Source organism: Leuciscus leuciscus (assembly GCF_965113295.1).
Source record: "Leuciscus leuciscus genome assembly, chromosome: 3".
Lineage (NCBI taxonomy): Eukaryota > Metazoa > Chordata > Actinopteri > Cypriniformes > Leuciscidae > Leuciscus > Leuciscus leuciscus.
This window is the reverse complement of record NC_138727.1, coordinates 36633611-36655973: the sequence shown is the minus strand read 5'-3', so window position 1 is coordinate 36655973 and position 22363 is coordinate 36633611. Positions and strand designations below refer to the sequence as shown.

The following is a 22363-nucleotide window of genomic DNA, read 5'->3' as shown; positions in this document are numbered from 1 at the left end:
GTGATCCATGCCAGCGGTGGTCTCAGATCAGGAGAGCTCACTTCACTAGACAGACACAGACACTCCACTGAACAAAGGAACGTACACGGCCAAGAGTGCAGCGCTGCATTTAGAGAGAATGAGGAGGAGAAGGGAAAGAGGCACTGAACATTTGTCTACTGTTTAAGTTCGCTGGGTTTAGCCCAGGCCTGCACAGTTTACGGCTAATGCGTTTGGAATATGTTCAGGTGCTGTGGAGGAAACAGACACACGCCTGATAGAAATGGCCATTTGAACATCCAAACAGCATGTGGGTATTTTGTAGAACAGTGTTTTTCAGGGTGGGTCTTTTTGAGTTAAATTGAAAAATAAAGCAGAAAGCAAAATGGTAGAATACATCCATAAATACATGTTTGCATTGTCTGTGAACAGTTTGGGGCCCTTCGTTGAGTTATGTTATGTTAGGGAAATCCTGGTGTAAGATCGATATCGGTCCTTTTTTAAGATGAGAAATACCTCAGTTTGATCTTAACATCAGTAGCTGCGTTTCCATTACCCTTCAAATTGCGCAAATTGAAATGGCTAATTAAAAATACACTCAATGGAAACACGTCAATTTCGCGAAAACTCCCATGTATCGCAAAAAAAGTTTTTACGCTCTCATGAGGTGATTTTTCAGGCAGTTCGTAAAAGGAATATTTCGCAAAACTGCAATGGAAACCGTTTTTGCGCATTTACAGGTCACCTGACGTAGATGGTGCTGTATGTTAGGACAGAAGACGAGACCCGAGTTCTTCATTAAATTCATAAAAGACAAAAGAATTACGGGAATACTGGATTCTAAACCACAAAGAATATAAGGGATGAACACCCAGAAACACCACATATGCTCACAAGTTGCCATTAATGCTTGGATAACTCGCCTATGTCTCCCATAAAAAAAAAAAAAGGCCAGTGCGCGCAATGGCTGTGCAAATCTGTAATGGAAATGCGACTACTGAAACTCTTGATTTGGATGAGGTCTCTTTGCTTCTTGATTTCCTTGATCGCTTTCTTGTTGTGATAGCCAATGAATTGGTTTGGGCAATATATTAGTCTGTTTGGCCAATTAAAGACAATTGACCAATAACTGTTAAAGGCACAATATGGGATTTTTTCTCCACTAGGGGTCGCTAACCTATTTACAATAACAAAGGCGTAGATTGATGACGCAACATTTGTAATGAATTATGGATTTTGTCGTCAACGTCAAGCCGACCGATCTAATAATGTATATGGATTACTGAATACATCGATGCTTTTATCATGACTGTGATATGAAGCAGTTCGGGATTGCTAAGAGACAGCTATCAGCTCCAAACGCGATGCGAGTCCCGCGGATATAAAAGGAATATGGACATTCCATTCTACCGAACTACACGCAGAATTACTACTCACAGGTCAGTTTATTAGACAAATTAAACTTGTGAGGTAACGCAGCGCTGTTTCACTTGGTCTAACATTACACTATCACTCTAAACTGCATTTGAATGTGTTGAAATGTATGTGTTAACATTAGTTTGTCTGTATGAGACTAGCAGTAAGCTAGATCAACATTAGAATAACATACAGATCATATTCTAACATTTTATCATTGTTGAACTATATAACCTTGATTAGTTTTATGTAAATGTGCTCACCTGTTTAATAAAGTACATGTAGGAGTTGTCGAAGTCTCGGACGTGGAGCTCTCGTTTATATAGTGTCCATGGGAGCTCTCGACATCTCGAAAACACCGCGCTGATATTGATTCTCGGTTTAGTTCTCCTTTTTTATCCAAAGTCTGCTTGCCATGGTCCATAATGTTTGAACGAAACAACAACAGCGTGCAAATAGACATTGCGAACTACACAGTTGTCCGCGTCAGTTTGGTTACTATCAGAGGGCTCTGGTTCATAGCTCTGGTTGCCATGGCAGCACGAGCGGAAACCAGAGACAACACGGATATGACGGCATTGACGGCGACAAAACGGAAATAAAGACACGGCCCGTGTCTTCGAATTAAAATATTAATTTCTCTGGATTTAGAAGTTAATTGGAACTGTCGGGATAATGTAAATACACAACTTTAAAAAATATATAACATGGATATAGTGATTTTTTATATTTTTAAATAAAAAAAAATACATATTGTGCCTTTAAAGGTGAATAAATGAGGAGTTTAATGCTCATTACATTCCAAACTTTTGTTTCTTGTGTAGAAAACAAAAGAATATATCGATAAATAATATTCAATCTGCTGTTTTGCCATGCAACTGGAAGGGGGCAAGAGCATTCCTTTGTCTATAATCACATTTATTGTATGGAAAAGAATGTTTGGACATTTTTACCATATGACTTCATCTGTGTTTCATGCGACATAAAAACATACAGGTTTGGAATAAGTAAATGAGGACAAAATCTAGATTTTTGGGTGAACTATTCCTTAATAGTTTCTATAATCTTAACTTGAATCTTTTATTTGTATATGTTCTGTTTTAAATTCTGAATATGTATTGTATGTAATAAATAAAAATCAGCTGAGTGGGCAGTTATTAGCCAAGGCCTAGTGATGCGTTAAATATTTTGTTGAAACCATCATGATGTAGTCAATTTATTCATTCAAAGAATGAATATTTTGACGGTGTTGACTCGTATTGTTTGAGTGATAAAGGAAAAGCACATTTTGTGAGAAAATGGAAGCAGCAAAAATTTTGGCTTAGTAAGGACGAATTGAATAAATAGAAATCTTTTGTAACAACATAAAATGTCTTCAGTGTTCTTTTTTTTTTTATGTGTTTTTTTTTTTACTTTGAAAATCTGTTAACACAAAAACATTAAGCAGCCCAATTAAGTGTTGTGCCGATAGACGAGTGTACCGACGATAGTCAGAGATATCACTGATGGCTGATGCCTTTGACGATATCAGGTAATAATTGGCTCATTTTCCAATTAATGTATTTTGTTGTTGTTGTTATCAGGCTAGTATTGTCAAATTAATATTAGTAACTACAATTAATTTGCCTTTCCTAAGTTCTTAACAAAATCACCGCATAAACACACTTGCAACACTGACACTCACGTATGAGGATTGAGGACTCATCAATGTTTTTAAAACGACTAAAAAACTACATCAAAATAGAATTGCAAGGTGATATATTCACAAATTGTCAAGAGCGCTTGTTATGAAAGGGCACATAATTCTCTTATACAGTTGTTTATTTCAAGGCGAAAACGGCATTGTTGTTTGTCAGCATTTTATGTTGTTTCCATAGCACATTAACTAATCATTTTAATGACACTAATGAAACTACAATTACAAATTATTAATAATATTTTGACAAATTATATAGGCCTAATAACAGTCTTTATGTCCAAACACTGCACAATAAATAGTCATCGATGAAAATCAAAAGCAGCTTCAAACAGACTTTAAATAAACACCACTTGTTTAAAAAGAAATATTGATTCTTCTCATTTTTTCCCCCACTGTCATTAATGTATGGTCCACAAGAGAAATATTAAGCCAATAAATTAAGATGGTTGATATACCATTATCAGCACTGAGCTCTTGTGTCTGAGAGAATTAATGTGCCATGCAGCATCAGATGCCAAAAGCTCAGTTTTTACTTTCACGTTCAGGGAATAATTGACTGGTTTGAGACTCCTTCACTGGTATAACTCCGATGCAAAGCTTGCAAAATGTATGTGTGATGTCCAGGGGCTCTCCTTTTGGGTGAAATATTTACATCCATCTATGCTTGCAAAATTATGATAATAATAAAAATGTCCTGAAGTAAATGATTACATGAGTAAATAAGTAAATTAAATCAAATTAGTAGACTATTGCATCCCCCCGCATGTGTGATAATATTGTGTATCGGCGATCTCACCGGCTGACGATAGGACAGTATGACTATGGAGCATATTGCCCAACACTAGCCCAGCTGTGTCATCATTGATGATAATAAGAAATCACACAATAAGTGTCAAAAAACACTGAAGGATCATGTGACACTGAAAACTGTAATGTTGCTGAAAATTCTGATTTAACATCACAGGAATAATTTTTCACAATATTGCAGTTTTTATTGTATTCTTGATCTAATAAGTTAAGCCTTGGCGAGCATAAAAGACTTCTTTCAAAAACATAAAAAAAAAATCGTACCAACTCAGTAGGTGATCCTCTGAACCCATTCAGCAAAAACTAATTCCTGACACATTTATTTTTTCTAGGTTTTGAGCATTTGCTCCAGTCGTAAAGACTCAGTGAAATATCGCTGTCAATCCCAAACACTGATTGCACGAAGATTCATTTAGTGTGATTCTAAGAATGTGTTTGATCAGATTTCCTATCTTTGATACAGTACATTTTTATGCTTTCTAGATTGAGCCCTAAATGCTTTTCTAGAGTGTTCTACTTCCTTTGTGAGGGCCAGAGAGGTACAATACACTCAGGTTCAGATTGGCCGTGAGAGCAAGGCTTATTTTTGTTCCACAGTTCTGGACAGAGACTGAATCATTGCCTTCCAGCTGCGGGGAAGCCTATAGGTTTCTGCACCAGTCTTCCCAGAACACATAAACTGGTTTGTTGGAGCATGTGTGGAATTCTATTGTGAGAGCTCTGTGCAGCAAAAGGTTAAGTCGTTCCATGTCTGCTTGCGTCACTGTCCTCTGATTGAAGTATGTGTGTTCGCACACAAAATAACCTATAATTTGAGGCAACATTATCTGACAGACTCATGACGACACCCAGTTGAGGCTTTTGTTAGCACCTCTCGTTTGCTTGTCTGCCGTCACCTAGCTCGGTGCGGATACAAATTTTGTAAGCCTTTAATACATAACTGTAAAACTGTTATAAAGATTGACTATAACAACCCTGGGCGTAGACACGGGCAGGTTGAAGGATGTTTTTAAATGCTGAATGAGAAAAGCCTTGATGTGATTGACAGGAAACAAGGAAAGGCGAGGAAAGGTCGTTAATGTTTTGTGAGATTGTTAAAAAGTTATAAGTGTTGTTTATGCTTTCATAGTGGATTTAAAGGAGCAATCAACCCATAATGAAAACTTCCATTAATAACTCACTCTCATGATGCACTAAATGCTGAAGCGGAAATGTTAAACTTTTAGTCTTTTGGTTTGCTATTGTATAGCATTAGAAGACTGATAATAGTGGGTGTGAATGTTAATGGATCACAACTAGTTGTCTTACTAAACTGACTATTCTAATAGGGAATAGTTTCCCTTTTTATATATATATATATATATATATATATATATTTTAAATTTTTTTATACAAGTTTCAGTGACAGGACTTGACATGCTGACTGCTTGCTGTACTTGAGGTGTTTGGACAGTTTGCACAGTACAGTTATTTACTTATTTTTTTTAAATATTTTCTTTTTTTAGTTTCCATCCATGCAATCTCCAAATTGCTTTTCCTATGTAGGGACACAGGGATGTTGGAGCAGTATCTTGGGCCATTGGCAGGGAAACGCTCTGGATTTATTTTTATTTTTTATTTTATTTTTGGTTTCTTTTTAATCTTATTTTTGTTTTATTTTTGTTTTATTTTATTATTTTTATTTTATAATTTTTTTCAATTTAATTTAACATTTTCGTTTCATTTTTTTATTCTATTTAATTTTTTTTTTAATTTTTTTTTTTTTGCCTGAGCATTATTTAAAAGGGTCTTGTTCTGTGTTCCACAGAAGAAAACGACATATGAATTAGGAACTACATAAGTGAGTAAACCCCTGGTCTGGAAAGTTTAAATGGTTATAATGTGTGTTTGTATGTGTAGGAGAAATTGAAACATTGTGTTGATGTGTTTATCTTATACAGAGAACCTGCTTTTGCAGTCACATTATGTCAATGTCTGTCTCTCACTCTGTCTATCCTTAAACACATTAAAGTCACACTGTGCTGTGCTGGTGACCATAGAATAATCTGGGTTCTGCAGCCGTTTGGTCTCTGGTAGTGGCTCAACATCACACTGGAGCTTGCACTGAATGTGACTTCCTCCGATGATATGGCCAATTGATGTCACATTAGAAGAAATAATTTCACTGTTAGAAACAGCACAGAAATGGTTCTCATGTGGAGATGCACAGTTTCTTCTGGTTTGATTTGGTGTGATATTTTGCTGACCCAACTAAATGCCTTTTTAAAATTGATGCTCACATTTATTAAACCAAAATACCATGCTTGTTGAATCGTGCACATGCTTCAACAAATAGCGTGCAGGAAACTTTAGTTCACAATACCACCCACCTTTGCCACTATCCAGTTAAAAGTAGTACAAATAATAAAATGTCGTCATAATCAACTTAGGCTTCACTGGACTTGGCAATGACAATGAGCCAGATGCAGGAAGATTCTTTTAACGACTCTGGGGAAAGAGGAAACTGGATGTTGATCAGCTCCTGTTTGGAGTAGGAAGTGACCTCATTATATGAGGATGCTTCTGATGGGATTTAGAGTGTCACTTTAAAACAAAACAATGCGTCATGTCTTCACACCGTTGTATTTCTCTGCTCTTTGTCTGATTGTGGGTTTTGAAGCTTAGTTTGTGGGCGACATGTTTTTACCAGTGCTTGGAACCTTTGATAAAGTTCTTTCATGTCTTAAGTTTATTATATTTGGGGACACCCACACAGATTCACACTTTCTCTTTCGCTTTTATTCATTCACCTACTCTCGAACTGCAAGGTACAAGCTTGCAGACTTCATCACGCTTGGAATAGAAGAGCCCCTCACCTGGTCAATGCATTTAAATGTCTACTTTGCTGTATTTGTGCTTGTTCCAAAGACTTTACATGTTAGTGTGGTGTTTTTTTTGTACCACTCATGCTCACCAGAAAAGCAAAGTCGCTCAAATTGACCGCAAAGACCCGCCCCCTTTAGTTACTGTTGCTATGTCCGACAAGCCACGCCTCTCTCACGCCACATCATGTTCTCACGCAGTGAAAAATACATCGCGGAGCAAAGAGGACTCTGACAACACACTGACAGACAGGACAAATCAGGTTACTTTTGATATGAAGCAAAGTCTCAACTTTCAACTTTTTTTAAACCAATTTAAACAATAAAAATACAGTTTTGTGGCTGTTTAATGTGTCGTGACAGATCGCTGTAGAGCCTCAGTTAAAGCTGCTCGTGAACCGATCATCTCTTCCTTCTAGTTCATTTATAGCATCAAATAAACATTAATGAACATCAGAAGGAATGTTGTTTTAACCGTGGAAAGACGTCAGTACACTCTGTTTTTCAAGTTCAAATCCTCCAACGTTAATCTACTAACTTTCCTGACTGTTTTGTCGGACAAAAATGAGCGGATTCGGCGGATGGCGGATTATGATTGGTCACATCGCCTGTTATCACTGTAAAGCTGCTTTGAAACAATCTGTATTGTAAAAAGTGCTATATAAATAAATGTGACTTGACTGATCCGCCCCCCATAGCCTCTCACATGCTCTGTTAATAATATCTTTCTTGGACTATACTTTATTTTGATAATTGGTCAAACAATAAATAGTTAGGGCCTATCTGATTCTGTTGCATAGAACTGAATGAAGAATAGGCCAATATATTGATATTTAATATATTTTCTCTCCCATTTTGGTGTGGTACTTAAAATAAAAGTGTGATTTATTTTAATGTCTTGTTTTAAAAAAAATTCAGATTCAATCAAATGTAATTAAAATAAGTCTAATATACAGTTATACCAAAAAACTAATTTAAAATAAGAAATTAGTATTTATTAAAAAAGGTCGTTTTCGGTTTCAGCCAAGTGCATCCAGAATTTGTTTCGGTGCATCCCTAATTTCGATACGCATCGATACTGAAATATCTGAAATGGTTCCAACACTCCTTTTCTGCAGTACTGATACACCGATACCAGCTGCGTGTTCTCGCTCCATCTTCTCTTTGAAGGCGAATTGACACACACCCACCTGCCTCCTTTCACTCACTCGTCTCATTCGCTCCGTTTGAATAGTGCTTGTATTGCACATCATTTTAATCATTCTTTAAGGTTTCACACTCACACCAAAAGCAACCGCACCACTGATCTATATAAGTGGAGCGCACATAAGGCCGCCTCTCAAACAGCTCGAGAGTGCAAAATTGAGTTCTTTTTCGTGGCTTAAACTGTCAAATACACACCAAACGATTTTAAAATACCAGTCTTGGCGGATATTCAGGTGAACAGTTATGTAACAGTATATTGGATCCGTGCATAAACTCAAGTCATGGCAGCCTAATATACCTGTTGCTGTCCGTCATGTTAATCAAAGAACAAAAGACAGAGAGAATCACTCACTACTCTTGACTGAATAACTTTTGTTAACTTTATTTGTAAGCATTAATCTGTATTTAATTTTTACAGTGAAAACTATCCAGTGTTATTTTACATTTGATATCTATTAGTATTTTTATTTATTTATTTATACAGTTTAGAGTTACAGGGAGAGTGCACATTAATAAACATTTGTCAATGTGCCAGTTTAGCCAACTTGGCTAATTTTCAACTGTAGTCCCTGGGCAGGTGTAATGTCAGATAAAATACATTAAAACAAATGAACAATACTTACAGTAGACCACATTTCATAAGAATACATAAAGTACGTTTTAAAACAAGGACAGCAAAACATAAAACAAGGCAAAGCACGCTTCAGGTGATTTGAAATAGCTACAAAGTATGGGCACACACTTGATTGTCTTTTAACTATGATTTTAAGGTAATTTTAAATGACCAATATGAATCCCAGTCTCTGATAGATGTAGACAGACTGTTCTATGTGCAGCTGAGCTGCTCTCACTGAAAAAACTGACTGTCCAAAGGCAGTTCTCCTCATTTGTATTACACAATCCCCTCTTGCCACAGATCTGGTGTGTCTAACAAGAGTTGTTTTCTGCTTTATTAAAGCAGTGAGTGGTGAGGGAGCCAAGCCATGTACAAGCTTCTCACTGCTATTTCTTACCTGAATACTATTAGACCCACCTGAAAAACTTAAAGCCGTGTTTATTTTATTAAGTATATTATTAATTATATTGTATTTGTGCTATTGTTTTTGTAATTCGTTTACTTTTTGTTCTTTTTGTTTACTTATATTTTTTTGTAAATTTAGTTCAAAGTTTCAAATAAAGCCTCACTGTGTAAGCTATTGCAACAAAAATCAAAAATCAATCTGTTTGGGCATTAGCCTATATGGCGGTTTTCCACATGGTATCGAAAATAGTATCGAATATTGATTTTTTTCAAGGTTTTGTATCAAAGTTAGAAATTCCAGCATCGTGCCAACACTATTTTAAAATGTAGTACAATTATTACTTTTAAAAACAAGAAAATCTTACTGATCATATACATTTGAACAGTATTTTATGACGAAAAAAGTAAAAAATTCTTGGTATCCACTTTCAAATGTCATTCTTGCTTTTGCATATTTAAGACAAGGAATCATACAGGTATTAAATGGCATGGGTGAGTAAATGGTGATTTGATTGATATCCTTTCACAGGCTTCATAATGGTATATTACAGCTTATAGTGTGAGTGTGGGAGAGGGTTTGACAAGCTTGACAATTCTGAAGGTTCTTTATAATGATACACATTTCAAACAAGTGTCATTCAATCAAAATCTGGTTCGCCCATCTATTATTAATCAAGCCATTACCTCAGTCCATTCTGCAGATTTGGCTTTAACACACTACTCTTCCCTCTTAAAGCATTTCCTCAGCGGTGTAACATTGGCCCTCTGAGTGCGTTTAATAAATGTGTATTCTCTGTCTCTCTCTCTCTCTTAGATCGTTGTGCGGTTGGTGGTGTTCTGTTGCAGTCAGTGCAGTCATGGCCACAGCTATATCGTGACAAAGAGGGACATGGTGAGTGCAGCTTACATATCTTATTTTCATGCCTGTGTTAACACATCCATGTCAAACAACAGCTGTGATGTATTTATGGGTTTCATACATGTTCACGAGTGTGGGGTCTGTACTATATATATATATATATATATATTTTTTTTTTATGTTCTTTAAAGAAGTCTCTTATGCTCACCATGGCTGCATTTATTTGATCAGAAATATAGTAACAACAGTAGTATTGTGAAATATTATCACAATTTAAAAAAACAGTTTTCGATTTTAATATATGTTGAAGTGTAATTTATTCCTGTGATGGCAAATCAGAATTTTCAATAAATGTTCAGAAATCATTCTTATGTTTATTTACTGCTCAGTAAATAATTATTATTATCGATGTTAATACCAGTGTTGCTGCTTTACATTTCTATGATAATAATTTGTCTTTTTTTTTTTTAGGATTCTTTGATTAATAGAAAGTTTAAAAGAACAACATTTATATGAAATGGATCATTTATAACATGGTAAATGTCCTAACTTGGGATGCAACGAAATTTCGGCTACAGCTATTTTCGGTTTCTGGGCGAAATCAGTGACAAAAACACATGTTGAATAAACAATGGCACGTTTTGATTATAAAAACTCTTGATCTAAAAACTTTAATGTGCATTTTAATTGTTTGTACAACTCAGTTTAAGCTATTTGAGTGGTGATTTATTAAATAAGTTTAATTAATTAATTAATTAATTAATTAATTGATTATTGTTGGTGCATCCTGAATTTTCAGTTTTGACCCAGAATTTTAATTTTGGTGCATCCTTAGACTTTACTTTCACTTTTGATCAAATGAATGCATCCTTGTTGAATAAAATTATTTGGTAATACTTTACAATAAGGTTCATTATGAGCAATACATTTGTTACTGTATTTGTTAATCTTTGTTAATGTTAATAAAAATACAACTGTTCATTGTTTGTTCATGTTGGTTCACAGTGCATTAACTAATGTTAACAAGATTATAATAAAGTATTAGTAAATGTTGAAATTAACAAAGATTAATAAATGCTGTTTAAGTGCAGTTCATGCTTACTAATGTAGTTAACTAATGAACCTTATTGTAAAGTGTTACCAATTATTAATTTCTTATTACTGACCCTATTCATGTTATAACTGAAAACTGTTCTGGACAATTTATGTCCATTGATGGTTTGGAGTTTGTTGGGATATTTCTGGACCAGACATCCTCAACTGGTTCAAGATATGTGGTGATCATTACAGCCATTGTTCATGACCTTCATTCACACATGTGGACTTTTTTTAACAAATAGATGGACCCCTATTGGTTTAGGCATTTGTACATTGGGGCCATTTTCCAGTATAATCTGTGGGAGCGTATAGCATTCCTCGGAAGGATCTGGGCACTAAATGAACTTAGTGGATGCTGTAATAGAATGTGTCCTCTCTGTGAAAAAAAAAGTTCTGGGTCTCGTAATATGGCTCCCAAAATTAATAATTATAGTTCAGGATTTATTTGTTTGGCTCTGAAGAAGTTTGCAAATAATAATAAAGCCCCATCCCCCCCTCACAATATATCTTCTCTAGTCAATTTAGAGAGAAATAAAGCTCAATGTATTGAAAACCCCCAATTAATTAACTTTTAGCTAATAATGCTGGTTTATGACCAATGAATCCCTTTATCTGTAAGAATGACAGAGTACACATCTCAACCGTTTCCCCTCTCCCAGTATGCACTGCTAAGAACTGAGCTTGAAGTGATTGAACTGAGTTGTCTTTAGCTTTACTTTAGCAGTGCAATTAATGGTTGTAAAATTGGATTACTTGATCCGTCATTTGTGTTTAGTGCTCACTTTCATTTGTTTTGCTATATAGCTGTGGGCAAATTTGATTGATTCTGATCATTTTGATACCACAAAAACTAATATGCTAAATGAACATTCCTCTTTAAACAATAAAACAATGCAGTGTAGCCTTCAAGTAACAATTAAATTATTAGCATGGTGTTTACTGCGTGTTTATTGCCTGTAAATCATTTAGTAAGAGTTTGTTTAATGCTGATTATCTAATACTGATTGGTTTGACTGAGAAAGAGACCTGTAATTAAAATTAGTACAGGCTAAAAGTTTTGTTCATGTTAGATTGTAGAGGACTTATGTATTTAAATTGTTTTAAAGTTACCGAGCAAAGAGCAGTGAGTGCTGTTCTCTTTTATTTATTTTCTGTCTACTACAGATATTGTGGAACTTGATAGTTCTACAACCAGTCCTTTTGACATCCCTAATTTTGCATTTAATTTTGTTTGTTTTATTTTTTAAATATTGTTAGATTCTTTAAAATTCCTTAAATAGATCTGAGGTGCTCGGTCCTCCTGCTGAAGATCTGCCGCCTTGCAGACTTGAGCTACGGCTGTAATTAAATTCGCACCTGAAAGAGCTAATCAGGGTCTTTGGTTCACTTTATCACTTATAAATTACAGTCAGGTGTGTTCGAGCAGATCTCAGCTGGAAGAAAGATCTGCAGGTGCAGGCCTGACTAAATAGACTAATTACATGAAGTCACTTATCAGTTCGTAAGTGTGCTGCTGTGTTTATGGTGGACGCGTTTCTGTAAGTCTCTATTCCGTATCTTCACGCAGAGAAGCGTTACATTGGCATTGCTATGTTCATCATGGTGCCGAATATGTGTTTTGCATTTGGTGTAAGTGGATTAAAACACCTACTGTGTGTTCATCATTTGTGCTATCCATTGGGAGTTTGAGAAGAATGGCAGTGAAAATAACCACTTCTTAGCGAATAATCAGAATAACGAAAATGGCATGTAAACGGGAGTGCTCGTGTCATGTAAACATCTCGCTGCGATTAAAGGTTAACTCTCGCCAAAATGCAATCTAGGCTCTTTTTTGTTAATCTACCCGAGGCAAACTTTCATTTAAAAGCATAATTAGAATGGAAACGCCACTTAAGTTTGACCGTATTTTCGTTTTAGGTTTAAATGCCTTGTGAATTGGAGTGAAGGGGGCACTTTTATGGTAGCATAAAAAATCGCTATTTTTAAAACACTAAGGATGCTCGATGCAACGTTAACTCGAGCATTGAGAACATTGTTCAAAATCTTTCTTTTTAGTAAACTCTGTGTACACAAACATTGTTCTCAATGCTCGAGTTCATGTGTAGAGCCCCTGGTGATACTTCGAGCAAAGTTTCATGTTGTGTCGAGCCTTCTTAGTGTTTTAAAAATAGCGATTTTTTTTTATGCTATCGTAAAAGTGCCCCATTCGCAAGGCATTTAACCTAAAATGAAAATACGGTCAAACTTAAAAGTGGCGTTTCCATTCTAATTATGCTTTTAAACGAAAGTTTGCCTCGAGTAGATTAACAAAAAGAGCCTAGGTTGCATTTTGGCGAGAGTTACCCTTTAAGTCCTTTATCTGATTATTGTAAAAAATTGCATTATTGGTGGTGCACATGTAAACGTAGTCATTGAAACATACCTGTAGCTTGAGCCTTGAGATGGCAATGCGAAGGTCGTGAGTTCGATTTACGCTATACAATGTATAGTTTGAATGCACTGCTATTTGTTTTGTGTAAAAGTGTCTGTCGATGCATGAATGTCTGGATGGCTCAGTCTGCGACGGCCCTGCAGTTAGTCAATAATCTACAATTGACAGGCAGAGCTGCTTGTTTTTTGTCACTGCAGGCAGTAAGCCAAGGCAGACGGTCAGTTTAGACTTAATCATTTGTGCATTATAAATGGGATTTGCATATGTCTGGCCATTTTTATAAGGAATGAAAACCTTTCTCCGTAACCATCTAACACTGAACAGTTCAGATTGATGGATTTTATGTCGACTGTTTGTTCTGGCTGCTATATCTAGCCTTAAATCATGCTAGCTGTCTCTTTAGCTGTCTTTATTATATTAACAGAAGCTCCGTCTAATAGCAATATAATACTAGTTTCATACGGCGTCTATATTGGTAAAGACTAGGATTTTGGTACGGAAAACCACAGCTAGCATTAAACGACAACTTAAGTGTGTGCATGTGTTTATTTATTTTTTTCCACCCAAAGGCAATGGCTTTCAAGGTTATTGCAGCTCTTTTTGTCTCTGTGGAAAAATATAAAAAATCCTTTTCACCATGATGCCGCACGCGTGAGTGGTCGGGCCCACACGTCTCCTACACACATGCACAGTCTCTTTATGATTTATAAGTGGGAGCATACAGCCCTTGAGCCATGCAAAATGGAAATGCAGTTTAGGAAGCTTTGCTTTAACTGAATAAGGGTGGCAGGACCTCTGCCGTAAACAGCCCATTACACAGTTCATATAGTCATTTAAGCCTCACGGCTCTGTGGCGTCCAGCTCTGCTGTCTGTGTGCACGACGCACCTCCTGCTATTTTCCTATTTGCCTGTTTGCGTTCCTGATGATGCCCCGTAGCAGAACCGCCCGCCGGCCGCATCCCGAGCGCCTTGCCGTGTAGCCTTGATATTGCTGTGCCAGTTTTGCGGTAATGGATTGTGCAAATATACAGCGAACTGGCTTGATCTGCTTCTGTGGCACTGCACAATACATTTGAATCTATCTTTCTTTCTTTCTGGCTGTTTCTCAATGTGCGTTCTTGTGGACTTGTGAAAAATCATCAGTCACTGCCCAAGTACTGTTCCAATTCATTGTTCACATCTAGCCAAGTCCAGTACAAATCCCCGGATGTGTTCTTGATCCGCCCCTTTTACCGAGGATGCATCGAGAGGTGACTTGTGCGAGTGGTCTTGAGACAGCCAGGTATCCCAGAATGCATCTTGCACCAACCAGCAAGCTGTCAATAGCAGAGGGGAAAACCCGCATAATTTAAAATACTATGGTTATTGTGTCACGAAATGTAGTTTTAACAGTTTTTCAGGCGAGAATGTAGTTGTTTAAAGCTCAAATCTGTGGTTTATTTATAAAGATAGCACCTATCTGAAATTTTGATCTAACGTTTGAGTTGTGAGATCCAGGCGATCACCGGGCGCTCAGCGCTCATGTACCCCGCCTGGAACAGCTTTACCTCGGCTAGTCCTTCTGCCGAGGTAAGGCATCTAGATGTCTCAAGTCTAGTGGTTAAACATGAGATATAATTCGTCTTGTGTATATCTAACGGGCGATCTTTGGTCTCATTAATCTATAATTTGTTCCCTGGCAAATCGTTTTGGCTGAGGGCATCAGCGAATAAAACATTTTGCTGATTTTGCAAGGGCACGACTGTAAACTAAAAATGTTTTATATTTTGTTTGTTACATACAAAGTTATATGCTAATAAATGCATAGGAAAAAATATGTAGTTACATTTTTCTTAATTACTGTAATGTTAACATTTTATTTTATTTTATTTTATGTACGATAGGCTATATTAAAAGTGTGAATATTTTCAGCCTGCATTGTTGAAGCTGTGATTTTCTTCTCATTGAAAGGGTATGTTTTGGTGGTTTTGACCTCTCTTGTCTCTATATATTAGATTTATTTCATCACGCCATTCCAGATGGCTGGATATTAACTGGATATCTCATCGCACTGGCCGCTGTTTTCACCTCTTTCTTGTTCCCACTCACTCAAGGCTGGACAGGAAGTGTAAGCGCATACTGGAATGTTTGTCCATTTCTGAGAAGGAAGTGGAAAAGTCTGAGCTTGAATGCACAACATGCATTCTCTTCACCCGTTTCTTGCATCAAGTTCAAACCTCGTCCCAGGCTTCTTAGACTCACAATCGGGCGTTCAGTTTAACAGGTTTTTTTCAAAATCAAAATAGACATCGATTTTTTTTCATATCAAATAATTTCGCATTTTGAAAAAATATGAGTATTTGTTAGTGCATGCTATTTCTAGGAGAAAAATCCTCTGTCTCTTGTAAGCCTTTAGAAACATTTAGAAATGTAGTAAAACTGTGTGCAATATCTGTCTGTACCTTTTAAGTGCCCATGTGTTATAATTCTTCAAGCAGATTGGTGGGTGCGCGTGTGTTTTTGAGGCTGTTGTAGATCCAGGGCCTGTCGGTTGGGGTTGCCCTGGCAACGGTGTTGGTGGGTGTGCGTGCATGAAGAGAAATGTCTATGGCGGGCTGGAGAACGCTTGACGTCAAGGCCATGCTGCTGCCGCTGTACGCCATTAGAGCAGCACACCGGCCTCTCACACTGCAAACGGTGAAATCTGAGAATGTCAGTATGCAAGTGTGGGTTCAAGAGGAGAGAGAGGGGCCATGCAAGGAAACCACGCTTTAAATGACAAAAAATTGAAATGGCTGCCTCAATTGACATGTTCATTTCTCTTACTGTGTTTCCTTTTTACTTTTCGATATCAAACTGCTTGTTTTTGTTAAAGAAATTAATCCCGCAAGGATGCATTAAATTGATCAAAAGGCATTAAATGGCAAAATGGCATTAAAGACATTCATGTCTTTTTATAAAATTAAAAAATTTCATTTTATAAAAATTCTATTTGAAATAAGTGCTGTTCTTTTGAACTTGTCATTAAAGACTCCTGAAAATAAAGTATCACTATCAGGGTTGCCAGGTTTGCGCAACAAAACTATCCCAATGGCCAATCAAAAATAGCGCATAGCGATTTTCTCAGTCTGGGGCTAAATTCATCTCTATAATTTGGGGGAGAGGAATCAACCCGCACCGCACAGATGACTGTTTCCACACAAATACCGGTGTTAGTAAGAAATGTTCTTAAAGGTGCAATATGTAATATTGACAGCTAGTGGTTGAAATGGGTACTGCAGTCCAAATTCTAAATATTGGTGTGTTTTTCCCTCGCCCCCTCTTTAGACTTGGTGCTCATGCAGGGTGGGAGATTGAGGACAGGCAGCTGCGATCTCTGACCCAGTTTGACTTTGTTTGCTGGCCTTTATGGCTGCAATACTTTCCACCTACTGGCAACCCAGGGTGTCGAAATACTTTTGGGTAAATTGGCAGTGGGCGGATCACAGACCAAAACAAAAAACAGACATTCCGACACGAACACACATTTCATTGTTTTTCGGAGCAAAAAGTATGTGAACTTTGCATGTTTCTTAAATATCTGCAAACATATTATGGTATTTTACCTCAGACGAAATTCTGGCAGTGTCAGAAGATTTGACTCTCAGTCCTGCAGTGTGACTTGACCTTCTCCTTTTATAATCATTTTAATTAGTCGATTACAAGCGTTAACACATCAGCATGTATGCTTGCTTTATCTGTTTACATGATGTAAATGAATGAAAAGCAGCCAATCAGAGTGTGAAACAATTTGCAACATTAAATGAATTGAGTTTTTATTCTGATGATATTAAGTTTTAAAGGGATAGTTCACTTTGAAATTAATTTTTGGTATGTTTTAGCTTACCTCAAGGGCATCCAAGATGTAGGTGTCTTTGTTTCCGCAGTAGTTTCAGTTTTGATATTTTTAGGTCAAACCGTTCTTGTCTGTCAGTCATAGGTCTATGGTCACTGTCTCAAAGTCACTGTCAGACTGGTGCATAGATATAATATGGCGACTGAATATGCCGCCTAGATATATACACACTAGATGTCGCCTTGTCTACGGCAGTTCATTGGAACGAATGTCTTTAAGGCGACATCTAGTGTATATATCTATGCACCAGTCTGCGTACACGTCAGATCAAATCACTTGGACATGGCTGTGTATAAGAGGTAAAAACTATATAAATACTGTTCGTTTTCTCACACAAACCGCTCGTTTTGTGTCTTAGGCCATCAATGTGTACTTACGATGGGGAATTGTTTAATTTGGACGACGGGGAATTGTTTTAATTTGGACTCTGTGCATGCTCTTTGAGACAGTGACCATCGACCTGCATTATATGACTGACAGACAAGAACGGTTTGACCTAAAAATATCAAAATTGAAACTACTGCGGAAAAAAAGACACCTACATCTTGGATGCCCTTGAGGTAAGCTAAAACATACCAAAAATTAATTTCAAAGTGAACTATCCCTTTAATCGTGGCCAAATAATTTTTCACATTCACACACATTATTTTAACTTACAAATGCAAACAATATGCTCACACTATAGAGCTCTGATATTAAATCATATTACGTATTAGTGGCATATGTTGTTGTTTTAAGTGTTTAAAGAATGTTAAGCTGGATTGCGATTGGGTTTAGATGGTAAACTACGTAACGACTAGGAATGTTTTGTTTGGAATTTACCTAAATTTTAATTCACATATTATACATTATAATAAACATTTGCCCTTTTTTCTGAGAAGCTTCATAAAAGCATTAAGTTAGGGTTGAGTTAGTGCTGTCTTTCAATCCTCACTGTTAAACTGGGAGGGAATATGCGAGATGCTTGCATCATTTGAGTGTTTTGGAAGCGGTCCTGAATATTTCCTGGATGACAACGCAGTCTGACACTGCAGCTTTTTGAGAGGGTTCTCATATCTTATGAAAGCTAGCGTTTGCGTAACTGCAGAAGGCCACTACATGTTAACACAATCTCATTCACACATGGAAGCACTAGCACACCCTGAAAGACAAACATGATCATTCTCATTCCTGTGATTTTTGTGCGTTATTGCGGAATACAAAGATTTGTACTAGTCGGTTATCTGTTGAGTTTTTGAGGTGGTACATATTACATGCTTCTCAACCTGACTCTCTCTCTCTCTCTCTCTCTCTCTCTCTCTCTCTCTCTCTCTCTCTCTCTCTCTCTCTCTCTCTCTCTCTCTCTCTCTCTCTTCACTGTAATCTGTATTATGATCAAATTTCTAATATATTTTAAAATGTAATTTATTCTTATGGCAAAGCTAACTTTTCAGCAGTCTTAAGTGTCACTTCAGAAATGTATTTTATTAGAATTTTTTTCAGAATTATTTTATGAATTGAAAGTTTAAAAGAACAGCATTGAATTGAAACAGATTTTTTAAAACATTTATAAGTGTCTTTATTGCTTTTGATCAAATGAATGTGTCCTTGCTGAATAGAAGTATTCATTTTCTTTAGAAAAAAATAAATAAATACTGACCCAAATCTTAAATCAAGATGAACAAGTCAAACTCTTCAAATCGGAGTACATCTGCAGATTTCATCTGAGACCGGCTTTTGCTGAATGTTTCGAAGGATTGTCCAATTGGTTATTTGAATCCTCCAATTTTCCATCCTTGGTTCCATCGATTTTGGTTGGATTTTTAAGTTTTCCAGTCCTGTTACTGAGAAAATACTCTTTACTGTAAATGTGTTCTCAGTATAACGTTCTGGTGCAGACTACAAGATCCACCAGCAAACTGCTTTCAGTCTATCACACGCCTCCATCTGAGATGTTACATGACTACTTGTTTTCAACAAATCGGTATTTTGGTGCCCTTCGGTCTGACTCTTCAGTCAATTTTGGATGATGGCCACTGCCTGGCAGGTTCACAGTTCCACATTTTCTCACCTTAAATTTCAGTGTTTTGGCTAATATGCAGTGTTTTAAAATGTTCTTATATTCTTGGAATGACTGAGATTTTTTGAGAACTTTAGTCTTGGATGTGGGTTGGAATGGTCTGTGGATTTCATGGTGTATTAGTTTGTTGTGGATGTTCATAGACACTTATTCAGAACTCATACGGAGCATGTCTGCACAGGTGTACAAACAAGTAAACCTGTGACTTGAAGTTGATTACTTTAGAGCTAGTTTAGGTGTGGCAATGCAAGGAGAGAAGTAGATTTAAACTATACACTGCCATTCAAAGTTTGTGGATCAGTAAAATAAATGTTTGGATTTTTTTTTTTTTTTTCAGGAAAGGACGTTAAATTGATCAAAGTTAAAGATCATTAGCAACATTAGGAATGTTGTTACTATTTCAAATTAATGCTTTCTATTCAAACTTTCTTTTCTTGAAAGAATGTTGAAAAAAAAGTAACACACATCCACAAAAATATTAAGCAGAATTTCTTGAGCAGCAAATCAGCATATCAGAATGATTTCTGAAGGATCATGTGGCACTGAGGACTGGAGTAATGATGCTGAAAATTCAGCTTTGTATCACAGGAATAAAATACGTTTTTTTAAATTGTAATAAAATGTCACAATATTATTTTCTTTACTGTGTTTTTGATCAAGTAAGTGCATCCTTGATTATCATGAGACTCCTTTCAATAACATTTAAAAAAATTAACAACCCCAAACTTTTGATCAAAATCGGTTGGGTAACTCTACATATTATTATTGAGACATGGGCTAATCATGTATTTAGATGTTTTTCTAGACATGGTGTGTTTTGAATATTTTTCTTTTTTAATTCAGTGAAATGTAAACGAATACAAAATTGCGCTTTAACATTTGGTTTGGTGTCTTGTATTTTAGATTTTTTTAATATTTATAATAATTTAAAAAAAATTGTTTTGTTGGACATTTAGTTTTTTTCTAAATGTTAAACATTTTGATTATTGCATTTTGATTTTCTGAAAGTTTGCCAGTTTTTTTTGTTGTTGTTTTTTTCAATGGATGTAGTTTTGTTTTTTTCTTAATCTTTGGTTACGTCTACATTAATCCGGATGCATTTGAAAACGTTTAGTTTATAAACGCTCTCCGTCCACACAGGCGTTTTCGGACGTTTCAGTGTGGATGAGAAACTTTTGAAAAACGTCTGAAAACGCTAAATTCACCTTACTGAGAATGCGTAAAACCCCACAAAAGATCACTGATATGATTCAGATGGAAAAATAATGAAGTTATCACGCCATTTAGTCAAATATCTCACCATTCACTCTTGCGGTCCAGGTCGCACACAGTCACCATATGTTTGGTCTAAAACGCGACTGCTCTCATGTATTGCCGCAAATGTGAGTAAATTCTGTCATCTTTGCAGGACTGTGATATGAAGAGTGTGCAATGTAGAATATTTTTAGCAGCAGTGTGAAAGTGAATAGCACATAACAGGAACAATACAGGTATAAACATGAATATCTATTGGTACAATATACATCACATGACTAAATTTACATCATCGTTTTTAAATACCACCGGTTTCACAGTCCACACTACAACGCGAAAACGGCGTTTTCAAATGTATCCACTTTGGAGTGCGTTTTCAAAAAAGCTTTGTTTTCATTAATAAAAACACCATCTCAGTGTGGACGGAAGGCCAAAACGGAGAGAAAAATATACGTTTTCAAACGAAACCGTATTAGTGTGGACATTGCCTTTGATATTAAATTAATTGAAGTGAAGTACAAGGAAAATATTTGCCTGCTCTCATGGTCTTAACACACTGTTCTTTACTTGTTTGTTTGTGTTTAGTGTGGCCAGGGGCTGTGAGGGCTCCTCAGGGAGACTCCAGACAAGCCCACACAGAGAATGCTGGAGGTGCAGGAGGAGAGACCAGCAGCAGCAGCCACGGCTACCACCGCAGCTACCGGAACCACAGGAAACGCTTCAGGCAGGAAGGAGAGAGCCAAAGAACGGCAAGAAGAGGGCCAGGACTGCAGCAGCCCTGTCGCAACCCCCAATACCGGGCCCCGGAGCACCCGGGCCAAAGCTACGCCCACGACTACACATACACACTCCCACACACATACACACACCCACAGTCCCCACCAGCACTCTACTGCTCCTGCCTCTGTCGCACTGGGACTGACGTCAATGCATTCCAGCAACCCCAAAGTGAGGAACTCTCCATCGGCTAACACTCAGAGGTGAGAGAACCGTACATGCGAGTATATGAACTGTTCCTTGAAACTGAACTTTTATACTTGTATACATACACTACAGATCAAAAGTTTGAAGTAGGTATGTTTTTATTTTTTAAATGAGAAGAATACTTTTATTCAGCAAGGATGTATTAAATTGATCAAAAGTGACAGTAAAGAAAAATAGTGTGTCAGAAGTATATTTCTATTTATCAAAGAAAACCTGAAATAAAAAGCATCACGGTTTCACTAAAAATAATTAAGCAGAGCAACACTGATGATAATAAGCAATGTTTCCTGAACAGCAAATCGGCATTAAATGATTTCTGAAGGATCATGTGACACTCAAGACTGGAGTAATGATGCTGAAAATTCAGCTTTGCATCACAAGAATAAATTGCATATTCAAATATATTCATATTCATACATTTCATATAAATATATTTATTTATGGAGCCCCTCACATGACATGCTGGACAAAAAATAGTAGGCTAAATCGTGCACACGATTTACTAATTCGTTCCCTTGATTTGCTATATCGTGCACACAATTTGTTAGCCTGACTACGTCAGACTTCGTACTTCCGCTCAATTTCAGTTCGCTTCTGTACTCAGTCTGAGACCGCGACCTATCTCTCAGTTTTCCTCCGGCCAATCAACGAAGAGAGGGCGGGCTGAGAGCCGTGATGTAGACGCTGATTGTACCGTGGATGCGTAAATTTACTTCACATAATCTGCAAAAGTCATTCACAGCCATGTTCACTCCGGTATTTCGCTCGATGGTTTTGTTTTCGCATCATACATGTGTTTACAGTGGAAGTTAGA

General features: G+C 36.7%; 1 protein-coding gene across 4 annotated transcripts in view; it reads left to right on the top strand.

Moving 5' to 3' along the window:
* bcl9 (BCL9 transcription coactivator) overlaps window positions 1-22363 on the top strand; it is a 107301-nt gene that overhangs the window by 70573 nt on the left and 14365 nt on the right. For all 4 annotated transcript variants that reach the window (XM_082163347.1, XM_082163346.1, XM_082163348.1 and 1 more), the window contains 2 exons: window positions 9804-9881; window positions 21151-21545. In XM_082163347.1, coding sequence (XP_082019473.1) covers window positions 21208-21545 — 338 coding nt within the window. In that variant the 5' untranslated portion in view covers window positions 9804-9881; window positions 21151-21207. The remainder of the gene's footprint in view (window positions 1-9803; window positions 9882-21150; window positions 21546-22363) is intronic.